At 38.3% G+C, this 13373-nt stretch overlaps 1 protein-coding gene across 1 annotated transcript in view; it reads left to right on the top strand.

The window, feature by feature from the left end:
• Window positions 1-13264, top strand: part of LOC115924143 (xaa-Pro aminopeptidase 1-like) — a 48276-nt gene extending 35012 nt beyond the window's left edge. The window contains exons 6-11 of the mRNA XM_030985968.1: window positions 1090-1141; window positions 2197-2343; window positions 8425-8520; window positions 9806-9887; window positions 11307-11445; window positions 13190-13264. Coding sequence (XP_030841828.1) covers window positions 1090-1141; window positions 2197-2343; window positions 8425-8520; window positions 9806-9887; window positions 11307-11445; window positions 13190-13264 — 591 coding nt within the window. The remainder of the gene's footprint in view (window positions 1-1089; window positions 1142-2196; window positions 2344-8424; window positions 8521-9805; window positions 9888-11306; window positions 11446-13189) is intronic.
• The last annotated feature ends 109 nt before the right edge of the window (window positions 13265-13373 follow it).

Raw genomic sequence — 13373 nt, 5'->3', positions numbered from 1 at the left:
AAAAGCTATGCGTGTTATTTGTAACACTTCCTGGAGATCTCATACTGACGTTTTATTTGTTGAAAATAATGTGTTGAAAATAAATTATTTATATCATTATAGCCTCGGACAGTTTATGTACCAGTTAAATAATAATACGCTACCCTCAGCCTTCAATTTAATGTTCATCAAAAATAAAACTATACACAAATACCCTACGTGCCAATCTGACGAATTTCATCTGCCATTAACTAGAACTTTACTTGCTAAATCCATATTCACTTACGCAGGCCCGAAGCTATGGACCATTCTTGATGTTAGCACCAAGAATGCCCCCAGTTTAAATTCTTTTAAATTCAAAATAAAAAAGTCTTTTTTGCGTAATTATCAAGCGTTAGCTCTCCCTCTTTAAATTTATTTAACTCAATAAAATACAATTTGGATATTTTGATTCATTTTTTACTGGCCTTCCGTATTCCAGTCAGCCTGTGTTGTTTGTGTGTGTTATAGGTAAGAGCCCTGCCCTCCCTCGTTCTTTGTCTCCCTTCTTTCCCTGTCCCTTTCACTCCTTCTATGTTATGTCTATTTGGTTTATGTATTTGTGCGTTCTTTTATTATTGATATACTATTTTTGCAACTGTAAGTTATAGGGGGCTGCAATCTACAAGCCCAGCCTTTCAGCAGTCCCCTCCATGACCAACCTGTTTTATATGCCTGTTGTACACTGTGGACCAATTACAAATATATTGTTAAGTTTCATTGTTTTACTTTGTACAATGCAATCCCATGTACTTTATTTATTTTGTTGGAAATGGAAATAAACGATATGAAAAATGAATGAAATGAAAATCAAAAGGTATACATTGTAGGGTTAGGGATATGTATAGTGTTGAAGTTAAGAGTTTGGTTAGTGCAGGAGCATGTGTCGTACAACCGTTTGACCCCGTTTTGTCTTTTAATATGCTTACCGTTACATGTATTTGCTAAACCTTCTTTTTCTCAATGCAGGAAAAATGTGTTTCCTTCCTTTTCATTCATAAGAATAGTTTTCACAATATAAATCTAATTTGATCTTGTTATCATAATTCATTTCTCTTTTCATCATGACAGGTTTTGCCAGCAGGATCTAAAGTTGGGGTTGATCCCTTTCTTTTTAGATGGGGTAGGTTTAATCCCATCACACAGCATATGGGCAATGTTGTGCAATGTGCCCTGTACAACGTAATTCCACAAATGAAAATGCCTTGATTTAACTGACTAATGGTAGAGATACCTGAAAGCACCATTACTCAATGGTCCTATTGAGGGGTCGTTTATGTTTATGTGGCTTCAGGACATATGTCGTACAGGACACATTGCATAGAATCGTCCATATAAAGTTAGTTTAGGTTGGGAATCATGGTTGGCCTTGGCTATTTCAGAAGTTTTTATATTTGGTACACCTATACACAGTCGGTTTATTCCACATCACAATACTTAAAAAACTTTAGTGTGCCATTCATGTGAACTTGTTTGAATACATCCGAAGAAACTACTCTTAAACAACTCTCATTATTTTACAGGGACTTGAATACTGGCATTCCAGAGAAATATATCACTGATTTAATTTCAAATTGAACTAGAATTCACATACATGTAGTGTACATCTATTGTTATCTTGCATATCTTGATGTATTGATCAGTGTCTTAGAGTGCAAGAGCTCTGCAAAAGCATACAATTTGGAAAATTTTCACCTAGATTTGTATAGAAATTATCTTTTTGTCTGTGATAATCATGATATTGGGTATTATCTGGAATTCTTCCATTCTTGTTTTGGGAATAGTATTTCTTGCGACGGAAGCTTTAGCTACATGAATTAAATTCAACAAGGTGGTAATTTCTATATCACTTGTAAACAAAATGTATTTACATGATTATAATAGGCTAAGTCTGGGTTATTATTTTTCCAGTATGCTACTGACTATGTTAAAGATTTTACTACAGCCAATGATCATATCAAGTTATTAGCCATATTAAAGCTTAGATCAGATTAATTATCAAGAAAACTAATACCTTTGTAATTAAAAATGTTCAATATTCTAGTAGACTGGGTAACATATGGGCCACTAACTGACCAATTCCTTGTACTTGCCCAATAAAAAGACATTCTAAAATGTTTAAAAAAAAATTCAAACAAATGTTTCTTACCATCTGGTTGATATCTCCCATGCTCGTAGAATCTTGGAAGACATTTTCCAGCACACTAGAGGGCGCTGGTCACTCACTTGTACCCATCCAATCAAACCTTGTTGATCTGGTCTGGGATGCTGACAGGCCACTTCCACCACAGGCTCAGGTCAAAGTTCACAGTCTTCACTTCACAGGTTGGTCAAATGTGTTACGCACTAGATTATACAGTATTTGTTTTGCCTGGGGGTAGGGGTATAGTATACAAATGATGCACAGGTTTGAGTGCGTCGGTAGGGATTGTGTGCACAAGGTACCTTTGAATGGTTTTAGACCAAATTCAAAAGTACCGCGTGCACACAATTCCACCGACCCACAAATTAAACCTGTGCATCATCTGTTTTATAAGATGGGTCCCCAAAAATTGTCAAAAATACAAAATTTTGTTATTTTACAGATTTACCGGATGCATGGCAAAATCATGCTTTCCGGTAATTACCGGACCCATGACTTTGCCATAGCCATGCTTTCCGGTAATTACCGGTAAGCATGATTTTTAAATTTGCATAATTTGTCTGTTAGTGCAATGGATTAAAACAAATGTAGAATGACTTAGGCCTAAACCTTAACAAAATAAAGTCAGGCCTAACTGGCGTTGTATGCCACAGCGAAGGTACTAAAGTCTAGGTTTACAACTCACTGTCAGTCTATGTACAGAAGCATAGAACTTAGTTTAGAACGATTATTGGATGAACAGTTTGTCCAATTCTGGCGTAAAAATGTCTCCCAAATTGATGTTAAGTTGATCTGTGCAAACTTTTCCAATTTTGAGAATCCATACTTTAATCTTTAATTGAAATGTTCATGCTAGTTACATCTAAATCATCCAACAATTTAGATAATTCTTCTTCTTACAGAAGCTGAAAAATCAAATCGCGATTTTGCCATCTTGTTTTGGGTTTGGTTGTTTTCCTTAGTGGAGAAGAGAGAAAGTGCAAACAATCTGGAAATCGGTGTTATCGATTCCAATATCGCATATATCGTGTTGATATCGTGTGCATCCAGTAAAAATAACTACACAGTAATTAACCAATCAGATTGCAGGGATTCTTCTAACCATCTTATAAAAGGTGCTGTTTAGCATTTTATAACGGGATGTTATCCGAGCAGGGTTCCCACACTTTTTGCCCAATACAATTCTATGACTTTTCAAGTAAGAATTCCAGGACTTTCCATGACTTTCCCACTGGCTAATGTTGCACACTAAAACATTCATGCATGAGTAGAGGATAAACACTGTGATATCCATGAAAATGTTGTACAATATTAATGATAAGAAGGCCCAAATTCTAAGTTTTGGAAGAGCTCAATTATAAAGAAAGAGGAAAAGTGGTATAATTGCTTTGGTGAAAAGATATAGTCACACATGCTCTTTTCTACATAATAATCATCAGTTGAGGAAATTACAAAGAAGTTACCTCAGTGTGAAAAAACACATGTTCCCTGTTGCATTTTACACATATGACATAATTCGATGTATTACTCACAAAATATATTTCACAGAAATACATACTGTAAATGTACATTATGAATTCTTGATAGAATTCATTTGTTCCTCGATCTGTTTCTCAATTTCTTGCAGCCTAGAAATCTTCTCTTTTGCAGATCGCCGCAAACTGTTTGACTTTGATATGCAAGTCAACTGTCCAGTTGATTCTGCTTCCTCTGCAAATTCCTGAAGACTCTTTATGTCAGCATGTAGTCTGATCTTCTCTGATTTCAAGTCATTTAGTTCATCAGCAACCCTTTCCTCTTCGTTTCTTTTTTGCCTTTTCCTTTACTTCATCAAGATAGATTTGATACTTTTGCCTGCCGGCTGCAGCCCCCAGCATTATGGCTTTGTCAAGAATGACATTCTGACTCCCCCCTACATATCTGATGTGATCATAAATGGCTGTCATTTTAGCGACTAGTGAGTGACCTTGCAGATTGTCTTCCTCTACTTGATTGTTGATAGAAAATCCTCATTCGATGGATGCCTGTCCATGTGACAGAGCCAAACACATGCGCACTACCTTGAACAAAGCAGCATAGCTAGATTGCTTTGACAGAAAATTGCAGAACACGGTGTCAACTCTCTCCTTCTTGTAATCAAAGTCTCTCATTTCTGGGTTTGTAGCTGCCCCATCCCATGCCTCACCAAATTGTCTCAGAATGTCATCACAAGAGTCATCAAACCTGTGAGAATCATGTAGGACAGAAAGGACCTTTTTAAATTGTTCAACTGATCTCACTTTGTCACTTGCCATGTTCTTGGGATGAAGCATGTAAGATTCTGTACAAGTAAGTACTTGAGGGGGCACCTTTCAGTGATGTTGCTTGTCATGGCTACAAGAAAGTTCTTGCCTCGAGACGAAATTTAAGAACCTTTCGCTCACTGATAATGTTCTTTGCTTTCAGAGCCTTCAGCTTCTTCTCTGTGTAAAAACCAAAATTGACTTTGCCGACAGGCAAGTGAATTTCCTGGTTGCTCACCTTCCCCTGCATCAAGTGTTAAGCAGAATGGATGATGGTCTTGTCCAGCTTCAAAAACCTCTGCATCAAGCACTCTGGTAAGATCTGATGCCATAAATGGCAGCATAGGAGCATCTGTTAGGTAGTCTGTGAGGTTAGGGTTCATCAACTGTGCAACTGAAAGGAAGAAGCTTTATATTATAGTCTTGCTGGAAAAACGGCGATCTTGCTACACTTCTGTACAGTATCAAATGATTTGTTGCATGGGTGAGAGACCTTGTCCCTTCGACTGCCTGCACATACTTTATGACATTGTTCCAGATGTCAAGAGCTCCAGGAACATTCTCAAGCCTTCGGGTCTTGCAGAACCTTAGCGGCATGACATCATCTCCTGTAATGCTGTGAAAGTCCTCCCTTCTTGCAGGGGTATCTGTGAAGAGATAGTACAGTGATGACAGGAAGCTCTCCACAGATTGGTTAAGTTTAGATTCATTCTCTCTACTGAAGTCCTCGTACATTCTCCAGTTCACCATTTGGACTGACCTTGGATATTTGCAGCAATATGTCCATGCCCACTTTCTGAAGGACTTTGGTCAGTTCTTCTCTCAGATGCACTGCGGTGCCATGTCCTATGAAGACTGATGTCAAGTAGCATGTGCGCACCTCATCATGTTGCCATATTTTTGGAAGTGTGTCCATTTGCTTTTTCTGCAGTTTCTGGTTCAAACTCTCATCAAATAGGATGGCATAATGTGAGGATGTCTTAATACCTTCATACAACAGGCCCCAAACCAAATACAGTCATGTATCTGCATTTTGTCTCTGATAACTGGAACTCTTTTGCAATTGCTGAATCAGGGAACATCCTCTGAAATAGGCTGTCATTGTGCTGACAGGAATGGAATGATAAATGGTCATCAACTACCTTCAGGCACCACATAATTTCTGCTTTTAGTGTATCCGCTCTTGTAGCAACAGCAACAGGATGTTTACTTTGGAGGTTGATGGGGCACTAGTGCTTGTTGTTGCATCTGCAGATTGTGTGGTAGGAACTGATGAACCACTCCATACTTTTTGCTTGAAGAAGTTATTGATTGTGAGAACAGTCGAGTCTGCAGAACAAGATAAAGAGGGCAGAAAAGAGAACTTAGTGTGATTGCAATAAAAAAAATATTATTAACATGCAAGTGCTGTTACCAATAGCATGGCAACACACTAACACTGGTAATTGTGATCAATGTGTTAGCCCAATCAGCGTAACTATATAAACTGGTAAATGAATGTACAAATCAAACCAATTACTGACAAACATCCCAGTACACCCATGTGTAGGTCATTACCATTCAAACACATTGTCATTGGAAAGCGTATTAGGGACTGCCTTCTTCACGCCTCGGTTTGTGGATCACTAACAGAATCACCAAGACACTATCAGCGCGTACCTGCCCACGGAGCCTAGCTGTCGGCCGGGACACGGGCAGTGCGGAGCTAACGTGCCCTGTCACTATCAGCGCCGTACCCGCCCGCGGAGCCCAGCTGTCGGCCGGGGACACGGGCAGTGCGGAGCTAACGTGCCGTGTCACTATCAGCGCCGTACCCGCCCGCGGAGCCCAGCTGTCGGCCGGGGACACGGGCAGTGCGGAGCTAACGTGCCCTGTCACTATCAATCAGTCCCTTACCCGTACCCATCCCTGTGTGCAGAGCCTAGCCATGGGGCCACGGGCGGTGTGCTAACTAACGTGTGCTATAAAAGCTCTAACTTCATACCATTACCTGTGAGCTTTGTTACGGCAGTGTCAATTAATTGTGAAGAAAGCACAGAGAATGGTTTTAAAATTGGATTGTGTGGATTTGTGATTTTGTTGAAAATTAGCAAAATTTACAAAAGAAATGCAAGCTTACCTCTATTTCGGAGTTTTGTCTTGTGTTTCTCACTTTTCATTTGGCTCCGAAGTGCTGCTGTTCGCCCATGTTGCTAAGGTTGAAGTTCACATGGCAGACACTAAGGCTGTGCATAACCGTGTACCGTAATGAGGTGCGCGAGTACACTCCCAGGCTTACAGGCGAATACTTGGCGGCCTTTTTTTTTTTTTTCTAACAATTTTTTAAAATATTTTTTTTTCTTTCTTTTTTTGCCGACGTTGTAGGAATCACCTCATAGTCCGGCTACGAAAACCCACTCTATTTTACTGGGAGTTGCAATTGAAGGCGTCGATTTGTGCTAATGAACTTCTCACAAATAATAGTTACAATGTTATTTTTAAAACTAAAGATGACAGACAAATTATCCTCCAAGTTCAAACAGAAATCTGGACATTGGCAGCTAGATTGGTCCTAGTTTCTGAGTGATGAGTGACAGTGACATCCCGTGTATGTTTGAGCTGGGAAACATTTTACTCACCGTACCCTGCCGGTGCTTTTTCGTGCACGGGTGAGCTTCGGCCGGCCGACACTGCCAGGTGGAGAAGAAAAAAATTGGCAAAAAAATTGGCAAAAAATAAATAAATGCTACTGTGTATTCAAGTACGAGAAATTGTACTTGAGTAGTTGTCAGCAGTGCAAGTATACCCAGTATTCGAGTACTCGTCGCAGCCTTAGCAGACACTACATCTAGCTGTTCCTAGATGAGAACTTACTTTCAAAAGCCACTCGCCGTATGTTGGATTATCTAACGAAGCATCATGAAACCGGCAGTTTCCTGGCATTTTGAATTTAAGTAACAGTTACTCTGAAAATAACGCCCGTACAAACGTATCGTGCAAATTCAGCGTCAATACCAATACCATACCATGCACTGCACCATATTGTATATCAGGCACTGTAAAATATCAGGCCAGCAAGCAGTACATGCGCACTTGTGCTCAGGAAGGGATTATCTCAAAATATCTTGAGGTAGATCGACAGTTGGAAAAATGGCAGCTTGTCCTCACAAGTGATTAATCTTTGTTTTCAAGCTTAAACAGTCTTGGTAATGGTAACTTAAACATTTTAAAAGATTCATACAAAATTCATACAAAATTAGCCCTGTCTATGAATTGCCCCTGTTGTGATGCACTGTACCTCAACTTTTTTGGGGGTATTTTTAGGGGATCCCCCTAAAATACGGAATTGCAAATCGCATTCGGCAACCCCGCATGTCGCACACAGTGCACACATCAATCCTCGTGTATTTTATAGACACACAGTAAATCACACAACTGCGTATACATTCATTCACACACTCACATTCTGGCAAACCATGTTCATGTCACTCATTCTCAGATGAGATTTGAAAGAAAACATGGAAACAAAGTGCTGGTAATAAGAAAGAATTTTATTCATTTTACACATCTGAAGATAATGACAAAATAACAAATGAATTGCCATAAATGTTGTAATTCCATCACTTTCAATTCCAGGACCCATACAAACCCTATATCTCTATATGGTCTTTTCAGGGTAGTAGCCTCATCAATATTAACACTGCTCTTCCTGAGGGCTCTGCTGTTATATTTTTGTCCCAACTTTGCCAAGCACTCATTTCACACAGCTAGGTTTGAGAGGGACAAATTGGGGTACGGGTAAACACTTTTGAAAATTGTTGATATCATGGTTTTGGGTAAATTTATACTTAAAAAAAAAAGATATTGTCTGATCCCAGCAATTCTGTATTAGTTATGATTTTTTGCATTATGGGATCATTATGACATTTTTGTCACTCATTTCAAGATATGAATTTAATAGATAGAAATCAATTTTAAAATGTCAGATTATCTATTTGTCAGGTCAAAGTTCAGCAGAGAAAGTGGCTCAGATTAGAAGGAAGATGGCGAAGGTTCGTGTCCAGAATCTTATCCTGACTGCCCTTGATGAAATAGCATGTGAGTAGAGGCAAAATAAGATTAGTATACCTGCAATGCTAATAGTGATGATAGGAATAATAATAATATAGCAATAGCTATATTAACATTGCGCATCTATCCCTCCTAGGTGGAATTCAAGACACCTATTATTACACTGGCTTTAGCCCAGTTGCTCAAAAGCACTTGAAGCATTCAAGGAATGAATTCTTACCAGGTACCCATTTACTACATCTGGCTGAAGAGTGGCAAATGTAGATCAAACGTTATACAGCTGAAGAACCTTTTTATACGTTGTAGAATCATTATGTCTAAGTTTGGATGATCCATTTTTTTCCTTTCTTTTCTTTTTGTTATTTTTTAATGCATAAGCCCTAAACTGATTTAATGCTCCATTGTAAAATAGTGTAAATAGTAGAAATATTTCTTTATGTCAGTTGACATGACTTATTACGCCTCCGTTACGAAGTAGCCAGGTTGTCCGTACGTCCCGTTCTCATGATCGCTTTATCTCAAGAAACAATTGATGGATTCATGCCAAACTTTGGTCATGTATGTACCTTGCAGAGCCAATCAACTGATTAGATTTTAGGGTTACAAGGTCAAAGGTCACAGGGCTCTTATATGTACATGCAAAAATAGCTTGTGATTGCATTATCATTAGAACCGGTGGACAGAGTACTATCAATTTCAGGACATGTGTGTATCTTGCTGAGTCAATGAACTGATTAGATTTTGGGGTCATAAGGTCAAAGGTCATGGGGCTCATTATGCATGCTAAAATAGCTTGTGATCACATCATTAGAACAGATGGATGGATTCCCATCAAAGTCAAAACATGTATGTATCTTGCAGAGCCAAAGAACTGATTACTATCAAACTCAGGACATGTGTGTATCTTGCTGAGTCAATGAACTGATTAAATTTTGGGCTCATGAGGTCAAAGGTCATGGGGCTCATTATGTATGCAAAAATAGCTTGTGATCACTTCATTAGAACCGATAGACGGATTTCCATTAAAGTCAAAACATGTATGTATCTTGCAAAGCCAAAGAACTGATTAGATTTTAGGATCATCTTACAGACAAAGAGCTTCCGCTCCCCCAAGGAGTGCACACTTTAAGATGACCCCGCTCTTACGTTGAAAAGCTGCAGTTGTACATGAGATACCTAGTCTGACGAAATATCCACTAGACCTTGATGTTAAACTCTATTAATAATGATATAGCAGTTGTTGACAGAGAATGTATAATGACAAATATAAGAATGTAATATTTATCAGGATTTTCTTTTATTCTCTTCATAGGGCTATTTAATCTACGAGGTTCAGATATTGTATACAACCCCGTGTTCTTTGCTTATGCAGTGCTTTCTCAGGATAGTGTACAGTGAGTATTGTAAATATTTGTTGAACATTTTTGGGAAATGTTCATATACGCATATTAGATACAGACAACATACTGGTAATTGTGAAAAAAATAACAAGGAATGTAAATCTTCCAATGATACTACTTCAGATTCACGTATACTGCCATCTGCTGCTCAAATAGTGCCAATGTGTTGACAGCAATGTCCCACAATGCATCAGCAACTGATGACGTGCATGTGATGATGCTTGGGTACTGGAAATTGAAATTGCTCTAATTAGAGTATGTATGATTGCCTTCACCGAAAGATGGCACGATTGAAAAAAAATTACAGCAGTGGTAGCAAGCAATGTTGGTAAAATACCCTGCCTTTAAGTGTATTTGCATATCCTCAATAGAGCTAAGACTTGTATGGATACTTTAAAAAAAAAGTATGTAACTTGTATGCCTACCATTTATTACATGTACGGTAAGTAAAAATCAAATAAATCCATCTTTATAATCATGGTTTGGGGTTTACTAAAACTACCTGAGCTATGAATCTGAAGAGGAATGTCTGGCCAACCGAAGGTGGAGAGGAGACTAAGGGATCCAAACAGCATCTGTCCATTGTCCGTTTGTTGCCCGTTCGTCGTCCGTCACCTTCAAAAAATAACTTCGCAACTGTCAACCCTATTGTGACTAGACTGGGTCATAGTTCATTTGGGTACCTCCATGCTTTGAGGCTGTCAAGGGTTACATGCCATTAAGAGCAAAGGTCATTTGAGGTCTTATATTAAAGTTTACCTTCAAGATTTTCATGTTACAAATAACTTTGTACCTGTTAATACTAATGTTACCAAACTTAGAACAAAAATGCACCTGGGACCTTAACTTTGTAGTTCTCTATAAGTTCACATGGTAGGTCAAAGGTAATTTTAGGTCATATCACACTCTTTTAGACAAATAACTTCACAACTGTTGATTCTATTATCACCAAACTTTGGTCAGAGATGCACTAGGGGGACATTCACACTGTGGTTACATGTATGTCAAAGGTCTTTTGATGTCATTTGCTAAAGTTTACCTACTCTTTTAAGCCTCATTATCGTGATATCTCAAGAACCATCAGAGGTATGTTTTTCAAAACTGATGATAGGGTGTATCACTATAGGAAGATGATCTGATTAGATTTTGACGCCTCTGAAGTTAAGAAAAAAAGAGAGCAATAAAATGTGTTGAGGAAATAGGTTTGCTAAGCTTTATGGACCATGTTTCATGTACATCTACATGTAATTTAAACATACACATACAGTACATGTAAACACTAACTGCTAAACTTCTATAATACATTTGCTGACAACATTAGATACAGGGATTCAGTATCTTTTCTACATTATAGTTATTTGTTGTTGATGAAATGTCTTTTGAAACAGGGCCATAATATGTTTTTTCTATCAGTCTGTTTGTAGATGAGAGTAAGCTAGAACCTGGAGTACACAGCCATATCAACCAAGGAATAGAAGTCACACTACATGCATATGATGACATTCAAAAGTTCATCTCAGACATGCTTGCTGAAAATGGAGCCAAGACCTGGGTGAGGTTCAATGACAATCTTGTCTCTCTTCTTGAAATTCAAATGTGTTGATGATATTTTAAGTGAGATGCAACGAAGTAGCCAGAGGCATTATGTTTTCGGGTTGTCCATGATCCGTATGTCCCGTTCTCGTGATCCCGTCATCTCAAGAAACGATTGATGGATTTCCGCCAAACTTGAATCATGTATGTATTGTGCAGAGCATTAGCTTTTGGGTCATGAGGTCAAAGTTCAAAGGTCACAGGGCTCATTAAGTATGCAAAAATAGTTTGTGATCGCATTATCATTAGAAACCGATGGACGGATTACTTAAGACATGTATTGTGCAGAGCCAAAGAACTGATTAGATTTTAGGATTATGAGGTCAAAGGTCATGGGGCTCATTACCGTATTTGCCGGCGATAAGGCCACAGCGCCTTATAGGCCGCACCCCCGATTTCGACATTTAAAAAAAAAAAAAAAAAACTTTTTGTCAAAGGCGGGATTCGATCTCTTGCGGGCACATATAGATTGGGACCTGTAACCAGCGCCTTAGACCGCTCGGCCATCCCGCACTGATACCATACTTTGCAGTTTTCTCTGATGTATACTTTGAAATGGATTGAAATTGGCGACTTTGCGTGCTGGATGCTTCACGGCAGCTCCGTTAAACGGGCCCTTCTTTTACTTTTGCAATGCATTGAACTTGAACTTAGATCAAGATCTATCGGCAGATGTTATTTTTGGAAGTTTATTTTTGTCTTCATGTCAACAATGCAAGATAAAATTGTCAGTAACATGTGTGGAAAATGTCCTGTACCATAGTGGTATAGTTATTTTACCGATAGTAGTCCCGTATGTGCAAATTCGTGCTGGTTTGGACTTACATTTTTTTTTTTTTTTTACTGTTTCGCCGTAAAGGCCGCACCCCAACTTTTTGATATTTTTTTCCCCAAAAATACTGCGGCCTTTACGCGGCAAATACGGTATGTATGCAAAGGTAACTTGTGATCGCGTTATCAATCGAACTGATTATATTTTAGGGTCATGAGGTCAAAGATCAAAGGGGCATACATGTATATGATAAATTAGCTTTTAATCACAATATTCTGAGAACCTGTTAAGGTAAAGACCAATTATGGTCATGCGATTGCATTGTGAAAGAAAACGTTGTGGAATCGATCAGAAAAGGTTGATCATCTAGCATATAAGTATTGGTGTGTACTGCAAGGTTCTGGAATCATCAAAATGATAAGAAATTTGGCCCAGTCTTCGTAAAGTTACAAGCACTGTACACAGAAAGATGTATATGGGACTATACGCACATGTGCGCGACACATGCGTTTATCTCTCACAGACCATGTAGATAAACTAATTTACCAATATATCAATTAGTAGGCGGTTTCCCAGCAAAATTGTTATCATCATGTACATGTATTAGTCAAAACATTCTTTCACATGATTGTAATAAGAGCTTCATGTCATTTTTTGAAATTGGGGCATTTCTAATACTTGTCTTTACCTTTAATGGATTTCAATCAAACTTGAATTTTAAAAATTGCCTCTGTTTTGTTTTGTAACATGGCTCTATGGCACAGGCATCATTTCAACTGCGTGCAGTTGAAGGTCCATTTAGTTTTTAATTTGATTTTTTCCTTCACTTGTTTGTTGGTAGGGAATATAATTTTTGTTTAAATACCGGTATTCCAGATATGTATGTACCAGCTATGTACATGTATATATCTTCTTTTTTTTTTCTCTACAGATCAGCGCCAACTCAAGTTATGCACTAATGAACCTCATTCCAAAGGTATGGTACAAGTTGACTTGTAAACTTTGAAGAGTACCATGTATGTTTAGTTGCGTTCCAAGCAGAAGGGCATTAGCAGGGGAACTTGTATTACAGGGGAAGAGATGTTTTATTTTGTTTTTTAAATATTTTATACCTA

Source organism: Strongylocentrotus purpuratus, unplaced genomic scaffold, assembly GCF_000002235.5.
Source record: "Strongylocentrotus purpuratus isolate Spur 01 unplaced genomic scaffold, Spur_5.0 spur5_scaffold_15, whole genome shotgun sequence".
In the NCBI taxonomy this organism is placed as follows: domain Eukaryota; kingdom Metazoa; phylum Echinodermata; class Echinoidea; order Camarodonta; family Strongylocentrotidae; genus Strongylocentrotus; species Strongylocentrotus purpuratus.
Note: the sequence above shows the minus strand (reverse complement) of the source record. Positions and strands in the feature narration are given on the sequence as shown.